Here is a 15,356-nt window from a genome sequence, read left to right on the forward strand (position 1 = left end):
TCTGTAACACTCTCCTCCAACACCACATTTCAAAGGAATCTATTTTCTTCCTATCAGCTTTCTTCGCTGTCCAGCTTTCACACCCATACATAGTAATAAGGAATACGATGGCATGAATTAATTTAGTCTTGGTGGCCAGTGACACATCCTTACACTTCAAAATATTTTCTAACTCCTTCATGGCTGCCCTACCCAGTCTCAATCTCCTGATTTCTTGGCTGCAGTCTCCCTTTTGGTTGATGGTGGCCATCTAGCCTCTGCTTAAAAACCTCCAGGGAAGGAGAGTTTACCACCTCCCAAGGAAGCCTGTTCCACTGAAGAAACGCTCTTAACAGTTAGAAAATTCTTCCTATTGTCTAGACTGGTGTCCCAAGCTGCGCCCTCAAATGGCTGTGAAATCAGCCTGTCCGGGCCTGTCCTGGGAGACGGAGGCTCTGCTGAAGCCATCGTGGCCCCTCCTGTTCCCTGCCTACTACAGCTGCCTGTTGGAAGCAGACTCCCCCCCACCTCACTGCAGTCTAAGGTCACTTCCGCACGGTGTTTGCCCCGGTTTGTTTCCTGCTTCCCCACACCACTGTGGTGTTTCTGGGCACCCCCCACCCCGGGCTTCCCTGCAATCTTTCCCAAACCTGCTTTGCTGTGATATTTTCAGAATGGTGGCAGCAACACTGGGGGGTGGGATGGGGGAAGTCCAGATCTTCGCAGCCCCCACCCCAGCACCCATGAGGGCACCCTTTTCCTTACCCGAGTCCCCCCTCCCCTCACCGCAGGGATATTTTTAAAAATAGGTAATTAACATATCATTATAGAGTTATAACATTAGAACAACCTGTATGTTCCCAGCTTTCGTTTTCAAGTAGCTTTCTCTGGAGAGGTAGTTTAGATTTTTTCTGAATAAATAAATATTTGGACTAGCAAATCTCTAACCCCATTCACATATTTATTTAGTTATTTAAAACATCTGTTAGCCCCCTTTCTCCCTTCTGGAAGAAGAAGGCTTACAAAATAAATATAACATAATAAAATACAATCAAAACAATAATTATAAAGCCTATAAAAGTCACAGATTAATAGCTCCAATTAGGACTGCCAATGGGAAAAGTTAAATCCATCCAAAGGCAGCCCACAAATCAAACTGCCTTCGGCTGCCTCTTCCCCTCTTTCATCTCCAGAGGAAGAGGACTAGAGACTTACCTTCTAAAGAAAGCTGGGAACTCACAGAGCCACACCAAGGTCTTGTTATAACACCCTTGTGAGATGTCAATTGCTGCCTGTTATTTTTTTAAAAAAAACATGAACAAGTGCCCTTGGGGGTGGGGGAACCGCCGTGGCGGGGGGGGGGGACTGGGACCGGGAAACCGGCCACGTGGAAGTCATGTGGAGGCCACTGTGCTGCACCAGCAGCAGAACAGCACTGGGGAGCCAACAGGAGCCTGCCTCTCCCCCCCCCCCGTCCACACCTAACTCTCCAGCCTTGACACCTGGGGGGGGCATTCCCCTAGTGGCAAGCCCCCTCCCCTGCTGTTCTTTGGCCCTTGCGGCATAAGTTTGCATATCTCTAGAGAGTGATGTTAAAGCCTCAAACAGAAAGGAAAGACAGCTAGTCTGGAAAAGCACTTGTAATGCAAATGCACATTCTAGCCAAAGAAGACTATACATTTGCATTACAAACCCGACTGGAGTGCGTTCCCCCTTTCCCTTGGGGTGGAGGAGTGGGGGGCCCTGCTGCAGAGAGAGAGTCTTCTTTGCCCTTCCGGGGTCTGAGCTGGGCCGCCACGGCTGGCCGGCCTCCCTTCTTCCGCTGACACAGGTTTTTTTTTTGGGGGGGGGGGTTTAGACCGGGGGGGGGGTGCACCTCTCGGCCTCCCCATTGCATCCCTTGTGCCTCAGCCTGTCGGGGCCTCGCAGCCTGTTCTTAACATGGGGCCCAGGCCAGGGAAGACGGTGCCATGGGGGTCATCGCCAACAGGTCCCTGTTGAGTGGGGCCGACCTGGACCCACGGGCCCCCAGCCTCCAGAAGCGCCCCGGGCCCATCCCCGCATGAGGACAGACAGAAGCACAGCCAGGCATGCGCAGGCGGACGGACAGGCAGACGGAGGGTGGGGGTGGGAGACGCGGACGGGGTGGGTGGGATGGCCATGAAGACATGGAATAGAACAATGACATTGTAATTTCCACCTGAGCGTCGAGCAGTCGTTTCCGCGTTTCGGAGGAGGCGTCGAGGGCGGCCGAGTGATCCCTGCGCAGCTCCTCCTCCACCAGCATCAACCTGCAGGGACAGGCTTCACTGGAGTCAATCCGGGCCCCCCCACCCAGCAGGCAGGCGGCGGGAGCCGGGGCCGCCAGCAGCTGCGGGAAGGGGGGGCTCCCGAGGGCCGGGCCACAGAGGGACCTGCCCCTCGGACCCGAGGCCCCACCTGTGAGAAGCCCCCCCCCACCTATGCTGGTGGCCTCCCCAGAGACCCCTGCCCACCCCTTCTCCCTACCCCAATTCTCTGCCCCTCCTATCCCCCCACACCTCCGTGCATGGCTCCTGTCCCTTCTGCACTGAGCCACGCACAGCTCCGCTCTCCCAGTTAACAGACCTGGCCATCCAACCAGGCGCCCAGGGGGCTGCGTGCACAGACCCCTGGGCCCCCCTCCTTGGCTAGCTCACCTGACTACCCTGGCCCTCTCTGCACACATCCCCCCCCTTGGCTCCGACCTGCAGCTCACCTGCCGATGATGCTCTTGATCTGGGAGTCCTTCTCCACCTGCTGCTGCCGAAGTCGCTTCTCGCTCTGCTCCAGCCGCTGCTGGTACTGGTGCAGGATTTTGCCCGTCTGCTCCTCCTGAGTGAGCAAGCGCCGCTCGTATTCCTCCAGCTTCCGGTTAGACATGTGGAGGCGCTCCTTCAGGGAATGAATCTCTTCCTCATACTCCTTCACCTGTTGGGCACAACACGGAATGGTGGGCATGGAGAGGGGGAACGCCACGCCCAGCCGCCAGCCAGTCAGGAGTCTGGACGGGGCCAATGCACAGCTGGCGGCTCCTGCTGCTGGGGCAATTTGGCCACGATTGTGAGATGCCCTGGAGGTCACATTTAGTGGCAGGATGAGGGAGAAGTTTTGAAGCCAACCAGCCAACACAGCCGAGAGGACACGGCTGGCTTGCCCCGCCTCCACAGGTGCCACTCATCCCCCCCCCCGTTTTGTTCTCCATGAAGGGACCCAGCCCACAATCCAGCTCAACTGTGAGCAGCATGAGAAGAACGGCTGGGCACCAGCGGAAGAACGCTCGACCCCTGGCACGAGGGCCAGCGACCCGCTGTGCCCCAGGTGGACTCTCATCCCTGACCCAACGCGCCCATCAGGGAGGGCACAGGAGGCCAGCCTCGGAGCCGCTGGGCCCACCAGGCACCAGCCTTACCCGGTCCAGCCGACTCTCATCCATGGACTTGGAGTACTCCTTTAGCTTGTACTCTTCCCGCTCTATGTGGGAGCTCTCGATGTCCGCCGAGAGGTGAGGCATGTTGGAGACCCAGGCGACCGTCCGCTCCGAAGCCGGCATGACGGGGTTCAGCGTGGAGGGCGTGTGCGAGGGCTGCCGGGGGACGAAGGGACCCAGTGAGCCAGGAGGCCTCCCTCCCCAGCCCCAACACACACACACACACAGCTCTAGGGCAGCCCCCACTCCCCACCCCACCCCCGGCCCTAGCAGTGGTCGCCGGGCTCACTGTCAGGCCTGGCGGGTGGGGGGCCAAGGTGTTGAGCAAAGCAGAACGAGCCGGATGTGCAGGACTGGCCTTTCAGCCGGGGCCTCTGCCTCCTCTCCCTCTTCATCTGACTGGTTTGCTAAGCTCGTGCCATTCACGTAGACCAAGCGTACGCCACCACAGAGGAGGAAAGGCCCTCTCAAAGCCAAGGAGACTGAGGAAGCCATCAAGGACAAGAAGGGGAAGGGCCACGGCTCAGAGGCAGAGCGCCTGGCACCCAGAAGGCCCCGGGTTCAATCCCTGACAGCATCTCCAGCTAAAAAGGACCAGATGAAGGACCTGCGCCTGAGACCCAGGAGAGGACAAGAGTGACCTCGATGGGCCGATCCTGATTTTACTCGGTATCAGGCAGTGTCTCGTGTCCAGATGCTACACATTTCTTATGGGCAGGCGTGCAAACAGCCTCTGGGGAAAGGAGACCTCTTAAAGTCGCCTCTGAAGTGGTTGGGGTTTTTTCAGCAGTTCCCCCTTTCATCATGTACCATCATTCAGGTGTTTTGGGTGCATCAAGTTTGTTTACACTTTCTAGGAAATCGTGTTAAAAAGCATGAACATCCATGCTTTCGACTATACTGAAATGGGCACCTGCAGTACCTCCCTTTTGGACCGCTACACCAAACAATCAGACCCTGCTACACGCCCCACCCCTGGCTGTCCACTGTTTATATTTATTTATTTACAAAATTTCTACCCCATATTTTGGAACAAAACTGAGCCACCAAGGTGGCTAATAATTAAAACCCATCATAAAATCAGTTAAAACCATCCATTAAAACATAGGGAAGAGGTCATGAAAGGAACACCAAATGAAAAAAAAAAGTCTTCACCCACTGGTAGGTTCCAAATTTTCAATGCCACCACCGAGAAGACCCTTTCTTGGTTTGTCTCCTGCCTAAACTCAGAAGGTAGGGGGGCACTCAATCCACGGGCAGCGGACCCCCACAATTTAAGTACTCGAGGAGTACTTAATTCACTGCCAGTTGATTGGAGTGACGGTCACAAGCACGGGTGGCTTTAAAGGGGCTATTGATGCCGGGAGGGGAGGTCCGTCAGCAGCTACTAGCAGAGGAGACTAAAAGTACCTCCATAGTCAGAGGCAGTCAACCTCTGAATCCCAGTGCCGGGAGGCAACGTCAGGGAAGGGCCGGGGTCTCGGTGTCCTGCTTGTTGTCCCTCCAGGGCAACCAGCTGGCCAACGTGTGAAGCAAGAAAATGCAATCCAAGCAGGCAATCAGGGATGCAAGAAAAGGGATGATTCTGATGAGCAAGGTGTACTGCTGAAAGCATACAGGCCGACAATAAAGAATTCTTTAAATGCAGCAGGAGCAGAAAACCAGCGAGGGAAGCAGTTGGACCATCAGATTAAAGGATGAAATTAAAGAAACACCGAAGGACGGTGAGGTGATTGCTGAGAAGTTACATGAATTCTTCTCATCTGTCTTCCCTGTTGAAGATATGGGGCAAATTCCTCTTCCCGAATGGATGTTTTCAGAAGGGGGAGGATGTGGAGCTCAGGCCAACAGTGGTGACAAGCCAGGAAGTTCTAGAACTTAAAGACAATTTGCAAACTAAAAAATCACTGGGACCAGGTATCCGTTCTAGAGTTCTTAAGATCACCCTCTTCACCAAAGGATTGCCAATGAAACAACTAGCTTTTTAAAAGAATCCCTGGAGGGGAGATCCGGAAAATTACAGGCCGGTTAGCTTGACATCTGTTCCAGGTAAACTGGTGAAAAGCATTATTAAAGATAAGATTGTCAAGTATATAGAAGGACAGGGTCTGCTGAATAAACACCAGCAGGGCTTCTGCGAAGGTAAGTCCTGCCTCACTAAAATTTTTTTGAAAGCATCAATAAATATGTAGAAAAGAATCAGCTGGTAGACACTGACCAAGTCCCTCACCAAAGACTGCCTGTTTCTCATGGCACCAGGGGGTAAATAATACCTCCTGGTAAACAACATCCCAGCCTTTATTAAAGGAACGGGACATTTTTCTCTAGGCCAGTTGGCACCCATTATAATAACCTGGGGTCATCAGGAGAGGTCAGAGGTCATTCTAGTCATCCTCGGAGGCCCTGCTTCAATTGCCTCACTACCACCACCACCTGAAGCTAGAGAAGTGGTAACACGAAAAAAGGCCTTCTCGGTTGTGGCACCAAAATTTTGGAACTCCCTCCCCAGGACGATTCGTCTGTTTAGTAAAGTGCTAAGTACAGCCTTTTCACTCTTGCCAGAGCAGTTAATGAGCATAAGATATAATATCAGCACACCTACATGCGATTTCACAGCAACATACTGAGAACCAATTGCTCCTCTTTAGAATCACTGCATGATTTTTTTGTAAGATAGTAGATGTCCCTTTGCTATAAAAAGTGGCACATAGAAGAGTTACTCAAGTGTTTGTGAGCGGAGTGACAAAAAACGAAGGTGAGATTTCTCTCTCTGTGCATGTGTGTGCGCGCACGCATGCACACACACGCATTGGGCTTCTAAAGCTTTCTAAAGCATTCTGAGATAGTTCTTTGAAATCTGATTTACTTTAAATCTCATTTATTCAATCCTGCTTGAGAAATGTTAGGAGAGCTGATTTTCCTAACATGTGGCCTTTCCATATTTTTTAGGGTTAACTTGTTCTTGTTTCTAATTTTTATTCTCTTGCCTAAAAAAGAGAATCATGCCTTTTTTCAATAAAGAGCATTGCCTTGATGAACATTTCTGTCTGGTTTGCTGGTGCGAGGTTAAACACAGAACTCGCCTCTAGACACGGTACCACTGCAGACAAGTTGCCCCCCTTCTCTGGGTCTCGTCTGCATAGATCCTTTATCATTGTTGAGGCTGCTCGGCCAGATCAAGCCTTTAAATTGGACATGGGGTAACTGGCACAGAATGGCGGCTGCCCCAGAGCCAAAGCAGGGCTGCCCAAGGGAGTCTCTCCCTCCGCACAAGGATGCTGAAATCTCTCCACACCAGAGCTCGAGGTGGAGCAGCTCCAGTCTGCCCCCGAGGATCAGCAGAACTGCAGCCCAAAACGAACAAAACCCGCACTGTGTTAAAGGAACACAAACTTGGAAAACAGAAAAAAGAGGGAGGGGCCATGGCTCAGTGGCAGAGCCTCTGCTTAGCATGCAGAAGGTCCCAGGTTCAATCCCCGGTGGCATCTCTAGTTGAAAGGACCAGGTAGCAGGTGGCGGGAAAGACCTTTTTCCGCCTGAGACGCCAGAGAGCCCCTGCCAGCCTGAGTAGGGAATACCGATATCAGTGGTCCGATACGTCTGATGCTGTATAAGGCAGCTTTATGTGTTCCCATGAACCATCTGAGTGACAGGTGAATGACAGCGTGGGGCCGGACCCAGCTTAGTGAACCGACCCCACAAAGGCCTTTGAAAGCCGGTCTCAACCGGTGGTGGAAATGGAGCAACCTGCCGACCGCCAGGGCCTACACGACAAGGCTCTGCTGCCCCCCAGCCACTTGGCACAGGGAGGGTTCCTGCTACGAGGAGCGGAGGGACTGCACAGCCCTCTCCGGACACAGGCCCACCTAACCAGGCTGTTCCGGAGCCAAGCCCTTGGCGCTCTGCTCTGAGGCCAGAGGTGGGAGGCGTGGACCGGGGAGAAGAGAGGAGAAGAGCGGCTCAGTTCACCAACAAGGCCATCTCAGCCCGGATCCAGACCTCAACACTGGTGTAACATTGAAGACAAAGAGAACTGTCCACCTCCGACAACAGCATAGCTGAACGTGCCAACTAAGCCCGTAGCCAATCACAGCTCCCTGGAGGGGGGGTGCATCTCTCGTGTGACCTGTGTGTCCTACCCCTGCACGGCTGTGGCAATGAGAATGGTGAAGAAAACAGAGTTGCGCTTGTCTGTAACTGCTGTTCATTGAAGTCTTCTGTGCAGACACACATTTGGGACTGCGCCTGCTACTCACATCCTGGAGGTGGGTGTCAAATTACTGGGAAAGGGCCTGGAGGACCGCCTTTCCCACTTCTGCATCTTTCCTTGTTTGCAGGTCTAAGGCGTAGTGTCCTCACTTGACCACGTCGCCGCCTTACAGATGTCTAGGAGTGGTACCTTCCTGTGAAGAGTGGCTTGGGCCCTAGTTGGGCCCTAGCTGAGTGGGCCCTAACTTCGAGGGGGCACGTCTTGCCTGCCTCTCTGTATGCAGATCTGACTGCCGACACCACCCGCCTAGCGATGGACTGTTCTGAGGCACGTTTCCCTTTTTGGGGGGCCCTGATAGCAAATAAAGAGACTCTTAGACCTCCTGAATTGCTTTGTTCTATCCATGTAGTAGAGGACAGCCCTCCTAACATCCAAAGTATGGAGGGACCTTTCAGCTGACGAAGAAGGGTTTGGGTAGCACCAGACTGGGAGCACCAGATCCTGAGCCATGTGAAAAGCGAACGTCACCTTGGGTTTAAATTGTAAACTAGGATGTAGGGCCCCCTTCTTGTTGAACACCTTTAGAAAGGGGTTGTCTATCCTAAGAGCTGCTAACCCTAACCCACTCTCCTGGCGGAGGTGACAGCTACCAGGAAGGCTACCTTGGCTGTGAGAAGGGCTAGCTGGGTGGAGCCCACAGGTTCGAAAGGAGGCTGCATAAGCTTTGCTAATACTAAAGATAAGGACCATTGAGGTGTGATCCCGGGCATCGGAGGGAACAAGTTGTTAAGTCCCTTCATAAAGTGTTTAGCTAAAGGGTGAGAGAACACAGTGTAGCCCTCCACCTCGTCATGCACTGCTGCAATGGCTGCTAGGTGTACCTTGACCAAAGCCACTGAAAGACCCCCTCGAGCTAGTTCTAGGAGGTAGTCTAAGACACGAGGCAGTGGGCAGATGAAGGACGATAGTCCCTTAGACTCAGCCCATTGGTGAAACCTTTCCCACTTTAGCCCATAAGAATAGCATGTGGAAGGCTTTCTGGCCTCTAGAATAACCCCCTTGACCAGAGTGGAAAGCCCTACTCTTTGAGCACTATCCTCCAAGCTGCCAGGTGTAGTCTGTCTACAACGTGGTGTAGGAGTGTGCCCCACTTTAGCAATTCTGGGGAGTTGGGGAACATCCTGTAGTTCCCCTCTGCCAGTAGTAACAGCTCCACATACCAAATCTGGCGAGGCCAACGCGAGGCGATCAGGATACAGGAGGTACGGTCTGCTTTGATCTTCCCTAAAACCCTGGCCAGAAGGGGAAATGGGGGAAAGGCATAGAAGAGGGCCCTCGACCATCTTATCTGAAATGCATCTCCCAGTGATTCCAGGTCGTGGCCTGCTATTGAGCAGAAAGCTAGTGCCTTCCTGTTCTCTCTGGATGCAAACAGGTCGATCTGGGGAAAACCCCACAATTGGAAAATTGGGGACAGGAAGGTATCTTGAAGTTCCCACTCGTGGTTCGTGTGGAATTCTCTGCTGAGCGTATCCGCCCATGTGTTGTACTATGTGAATGGCTCTTAGAACAATGTTGTTCTCTAGAGCTACCTGCCAAACCCTCTGAACCTCCCTGCATAATGGGAGTGAGCCCGTGCCCCCGTTTGTTGATGTAGTACACTGCTGAGGTGTTGTCGGACTGCAGCAGTGTCCTGGATCCATGAAAGATATATGCAAAGGAGGTAAGGGAATAACGGACAGCCAGTAGCTCCAAAATGTTGATGTGAAGTTCTGTCCCACTTGCCCTGAATGGAGGAGGATTGGCAGTGGCCTCCCCATCCCTCAAGGGATGCATCGGTCATCAGTGTAAAGTCCGGGTTCCAGTAACCAAAGGGCACACCGGCGAGTAAATTTGTCTCTGATAGCCACCACCCCAGAGATTTCAAGACTGCACTGGGAATGGAAAGTCTATGCCACTGTGAGTGGCGAAACTGGTCAAAAACCCTAAGGAACCAGTTTTGTAGAACCCTCATCTGCAGCCTACTGAATGGGGTTACTGCTGTCGTGGAAGCCATGAAGCCCAGCAGTCTCTGGATGACTATAACGGGTTGGCGTCTACAGCGTAAGAAACGTTCGACTAGACACCTCACCCTCTCCAGTGGGAGGAAGGCCCTCCCCTTAGGACTCTAGGACGGCTCCTAAAAACTGGGCCTTCTGAGAGGGGACTAACTTGGATTTCTTCCAGTTGACCAAAAGGCCCAGGGAGGTGCAAGTGGTCAAAACCAAATCTATATGGGACCTTAAGGTATCAGGACTGTTGGCTGTAATGAGCCAGTCGTCTAGGTAAGGGAAGATGCTGCACCCCTTACTCCGAAGCTGGGAGACAACTACGGCTACCCATTTTGTAAACATCCATAGGGCAGTAGCCAAACCAAAGGGAAGAACAGTGTAACAGAACACCTCCTTACCGTAGCGGAACATAACATACTTCCTATGTGAGGAGTGGATAGACACATGGAAGTACGCGTCCTTTAAGTCTAGGACAGCAAACCAAATATTGGGGGTGAGCAGTTCCATAACAGATGGTAACAAAACCATACGGAATTTTGACACTCTCAAACATTATTAAGTTCTCTGAGGTCTAGAATAGGTCTAGAACCTCCGTCTTTCTTCTCCACCATAAAGATCCTAGAGAAGAACCCAAAACATTCAGGTGAACACGTTGAATTGCGCCCTTCTGCAATAATTCCTGCAACTGTGGGGCAAACTCTGGGAATGGGTTGTCCCTTGCCAAACTGGACGGGACACAAGAAGGAATAACGTTAAACTCAAGGCGATAGCCCTCGGAAACGATTCTGTAAACCCAGGAATCGTTGCAAATGGAGAGCCATGCATCAGAATATTTAGCCAGTCTTTCAAGGAAGGGAAACTCCTCTGGGACGGCTTGCTGTAATAGTCAGAATCTCTGGGAAGATTGTGGTTGGTGGTCCTTGGTCTGAGGACCACTGGGGGGCCTCGCCTGTTGAATGGTCTAAGCTTTCCTGATTGACCTTGCTGGTATTGTTGATGCTGGAATTGCCTCTGCTGAGGATACGGTTGGTATCTCTGGTGCCTTTGTCCTCTGTAGAAAGGCGTGGCAAAACCCTGCTGGCAGGGTTGGAATTTCTCCTTCTGAGGTAGGTGTGATGCCAAGGGATCTAGCCGTCTGGCGATCTCTCTTGATGTTAAGAACATAAGAAAGGTCCTGCTGGATCAGACCAAGGCCCATCAAGCCCAGAAGTCTGTTCACACAGTGGCCAACCAGGTGCCTTTAGGAAGCCACAAACAAGACGAGTGCAGCAGCACCATCCTGCCTATAGTCAGGAACTCTGTTGTACTTGAGGCGAAGAGTGTATCTCCCTCAAATGGCAGGTCCTCAATTTGAGATCTAGTGTCCAGCGGTAATACACTATTACACAGCCAAGAGTGACATTTTAGGGTGACTGCAGTAGCCATAGACCGAGCTGCAATCTCTGCAGCATGCTTGCCTGCACTTATCTCCTGCTTGGAGAGGTGAATTGCTTCAGCTTGAATAAGTCCAAGTGCGGCCTTGGATTCCTCTAGTAGCAGTTCCAGATGGGGGGTGGCTTTCTCCCAGAGAAAAAGCTGGTAGCCCCCCATTATTGTCTGGTAGTTCACAATCCTGAAGCTAAGAGCTGAGGAAGTATAAGCTTTTCTGCCCAAGTAGTCCATCCCCCTGCTCTCCTTCTTGGCAGGGGTGGAATGCTGGCCCTGCCTCTGTCTCGTTTGCATTTCTCCCATAACAATGGAGGATGGGGGAGGGTGGATGGTCAAGAACTCTGCAGAGTCTGGTTTTACCCTATAAAGGTTTTCAATTTTCTTGGTGGAAGCTGGAGTGGAGGCCAGCTTCTTCCATACTGTCTTGGTAATATCAGATAAGCCCTCTAGTATTGGGAATGCTGCAATACCCAGGGAATCGGGGTACAGTCGGCTAAGGATCCTATCCTTAGGTCTGTTGTCTGAGGTGGCAACATTAATTTCCAGTGCCTCAGCCATCTGGATCATCTGTTCGGTTCTCAGGCGGAGATCCTCTGAAGGGGAAACAGCTTCAGTATCCCCCACTTGCTCATCAGGAGAGGGTTCAGACACGCCCTCTGAGCTGTCTACAGATGCCAGGGCTTCAAAATCCTCTGGATCTGAGTCCGGTAAAGAGGCTGGTTGGGTATAGGAAGTAGATGGGAAAGGCACCTGCTGCGTAGTGCCCTGTGGCATCGGTCTTCCCTGCAGGTTGAGTTGCTTGAATTGGCAGAACTCAATCCAATCCTGCAAGAGGACCGGGGAAATGCTGGGTTGAGAAGTTGAAACCAAACCCGGCTGTAAACAGGGTCTCGGATCCAGAGTGATTGGATCCGAAGGCTGCTGGGTCTCTGCCGGTAACTCCAGCTCCACATCAGAAAACGAGTGGCGGGGAGATCCTGAATGGAAAGACAGGGTCCTCAGCGGAACCAGGACTGGATCCAGCTCCAGAAGCTTCGGATCTGACGCAGATGGAACTGGTGTGGCTGGGGAGGACCTGGACCGGATCGAGACGCTCGACTTGTCTCTGTGTTTGGACTTGCTCTTGTGTTTCTTGGAATGCTCCGGGTCCGATTTCTTTTGAGTCGGATCCGAGTGCTTCGGGTCCGAGCCGTATCCGGGGGCCGGAGCGGACGGCACCGAGTGCACTGATGGAACACGCTGGGGCATCCTGGAACCAGCAGAGGGAGATGGGGCCAGTAAAGCCTTCTTCCACAACTCTGCGTTCAAACGGTCGGCGCGAGCATTTCGTGCTTGGGTGGAAAACTTTTGGCAGATCTTGCATGCCGATACGTTGTGTCCCTCGCCCAGGCAGATCAGGCACAACTCATGCACGTCTGTGTGTGGGATCTTAGTAGAGCACTTGGAGCAGCGCTTGAAGGGTGATCTAGGGGCCATACCAGCCCTCAGCATACAGCCGAGGGGACCGAGGCGAAAAGTTATCTTCTCCCCCGAATTAAGAGCTGGATAGAAGAGTGGGGGAAGGGGATGGTCAGGAAGCCCTGAGCGGCAGCCGGACAATGAAGACTCACGAAAACGAAAGCAGAAGTCGCACTGAGGTAAAGAAGCTCCATTCTCGGCGGTGACAAAGAAGGAACTGAGGAGGGAGGGGATGCCCTGCCCAGGAGCACGCGGGAAGCCGGGCCCGCTGGCTTGGTGGGAGGGGCATCCCCGTCATAGGCCTGAGGCTAGTAAAAGTTTCCGGTGGCAGGCCTGTGCCCAGGCGCAGTCCCAAATGTGGGGCTGCACCGAAGACTGAAAATGAACAGGTCTTTTGCACGAAAAGGAAGCCGTTTGCACAGGTAACCAAGGAGGAGATCAGACATTCTTACAGCATGCTGCTAACGCTGACAACCACGTTCCAAGATGCAAGGTCCAGCACCAGATGTCCAGCAGGCCCCGAAAAGGGCTGGCCTGGCGCCACAGGAAATACAGCCTTCGGCTTAGCGTCACCAGGCAAAGGCTGACTTTCTTCACCTTTCCAGCTGGTGACCAGGGTTGCCCTGGCCTGGCCTCAAGATGGGACGAAGACCCCTCAGAAGGAGAGGGAAGAAGCCTTAAAGGGAGAAGAGTCTTCACTAGGGCTGAGGGCTTTGGGCATCCTGGGGGCTCCGGGGAAGGCCCCCCCTTTCCCCTCTGCAATAGCAGGCTCCGGGTCAAGATCCTGTGGAACAGGCAGATCAGCACTCCTCCCCCCCAACAGTACCTGCTCACCTCCAGCACCCCCAGAGTCTCCCCCCTGGGACCACTGAAGCCTGGGCCGGGCTGAAGTGCCCAAGCAGGGCAGGCCGAGGCCTCCCAGCTCACTCAGAAGGGCAGCAGCACCCGCCCTGTGGGTCTCAGCCACTGGGGGCCAGCATCTCCCATGAGCCGGCCAGGGCTTGGCTCCCGGCTGCCTCTGGTGGAGATTCCCCCCAGCCCCAGACAGACACGGCTCCCTGCTTCTGAGCCAGGTGGGCTCCCGCTCGACCCACGGACACACACACACCCCGACACATACACCTTCCCACACAGCCTGCCGGGCAGAGCGCGGGGCCTCCTGTCGCCAGCCACACCTTCCTCCGATGTCAAGACCACCAGCTTTTGGACCCGTCCTCGGAACCGATGACAATCTAGCCTGACGGTTCCGACGTGGAACCGCCTTGGACGGGCTGCGCTTCCGGCGGCCACAGGAGACCCTGGGAAGGGCCGTTCCTTGAATAGTGGTTTTTTATCTACCGGCTGTGCCGCTCCTCGCTTTGGATGTGAATTGTTTGCAGCCGGAGCCAGCCCGTCCCTCGCCACGGCCGAGAAGTCCTCAGTCACAAGCGGTCATCCGAGGACGCCATCTTTCCTTCACACCGGCAATGGTGCCTGAAGAACACTTCTTGTGCTGTTATCACCACCGTCTGCGTGGTGTAGTGGTTAAGAGCGGTGGTTTGGAGTGGTGGAGTCTGATCTGGAGAACTGGGTTCTTTTCCCCACTCCTACACACGAAGCCAGCTTGGTGACCTTGGGCTAGTCACAGCTCTCTCAGCCCCACCTACCTCACAGGGTGTCTGTTGTGAGGAGGGGAAGGGAAGGGGATTGTAAGCCGGTTTGAGTCTCCCTTAAGTGGTAGAGAAAGTCGGCATATAAAAAACGACTCTACTTCTTCTTCTTCTTCTTTTCAGAGCTGAAGAAACAGCCGTCACCAAGCACTCTGACAGGACGTTTTCTCACCGTGAAGGCAGAAGGTGTGTGTCGTTCTCCCACCCCCGGGTGCTTACTGTAAAGTCAGGAAACACCACGGGGGGGGGGGGCGGGGAGGTGCGCCTCACATTCAGATGGAGCTCCAGAATGTTCCACGGCACAAAGGCCAATCATAAGAGCACCCAATGGGTGACGCCCCCTCTCCACTCCTGCAATTCACCACCACGTAGAGAGCACCTGAGCCCACCTAGAGTCTGAGGCTTCGACTGCTCATGGCCCATTGCTGGCTCTGTGTATCTCTTGGCTCTTTCCAGGCAGCTATCCAACAGGAGCATAGGCAAGAATGGAGTCCATCTCTAGCAGCATTGCCAGCTGCTTGACAGGGGCTTGATCCATGAAGCCAGGCCCGACCTCAGAGGCCAGTGGGGGCAGCTCAGCCCGTCCCCTCCGCTGGCTGTCGGTGCAGCCCAGAAGCCGGCGGCCCCCGCCCCTCCAAGGGTTGCATCTCTCTCTCAATCTCTCTCTCTCTCGGGAAAGAAGGGCTCCGTGTCGTCCCCCCCCCCAGCTATCTTCAGGAAGGGACTCATTCCAGGCAGCCCTGCAAGCCCTTGGCAGACACGATCCAGCAATGGGGCCCACATTTCCACCACCCCCATCACCGCTGGCATGATGGGCCCTGCGGGGTCTCTGACCAGGAAGGTCTCTGCTGTCAACGACCGTCCACCCCTGGAGTCCGAGAAGGCCGGGTGGGCAGCATCCTCAGTGGTGAAGGGTAACTTCTCCTTTATGCTCTGTGTTGAAAACAAACCAAGCCGCCCATCTCCAGTTTCCCTCGCAGGAAGCAGAGAGAAGCGGTGCGTGACTCTGGGAGGGATGTTCTTCCTGCTTCTGTGAAGTCAGAGTTCTCTCTTGATTCTGCGATGCTGTCGGAGCAGCAGAGACTGGCCCCCGGGGGGAGCCCCCAGGAGCGCCCACCTCCAACTACATTTGG

At 53.8% G+C, this 15,356-nt stretch overlaps 1 protein-coding gene across 8 annotated transcripts in view; it reads right to left on the reverse strand.

Annotated features, from left to right (window-relative positions):
• The window catches only part of SYNGAP1 (synaptic Ras GTPase activating protein 1), a 72,301-nt gene that overhangs the window by 3,573 nt on the left and 53,372 nt on the right, over positions 1–15,356 (reverse strand). For 5 of the 8 annotated variants that reach the window (XM_056853177.1, XM_056853169.1, XM_056853186.1 and 2 more), the window contains 3 exons: positions 3,410–3,583; positions 2,717–2,928; positions 2,180–2,283 (listed from right to left, as the gene is read on the reverse strand). In XM_056853177.1, the coding sequence (XP_056709155.1) occupies positions 2,180–2,283; positions 2,717–2,928; positions 3,410–3,583 (490 nt within the window). The remainder of the gene's footprint in view (positions 1–2,179; positions 2,284–2,716; positions 2,929–3,409; positions 3,584–15,356) is intronic. The other 3 variants (XR_008933409.1, XM_056853215.1, XM_056853196.1) reach the window with 1 other exon arrangement.

The sequence above is a fragment of the Euleptes europaea genome, chromosome 1 (genome assembly GCF_029931775.1).
Source record: "Euleptes europaea isolate rEulEur1 chromosome 1, rEulEur1.hap1, whole genome shotgun sequence".
Lineage (NCBI taxonomy): Eukaryota > Metazoa > Chordata > Lepidosauria > Squamata > Sphaerodactylidae > Euleptes > Euleptes europaea.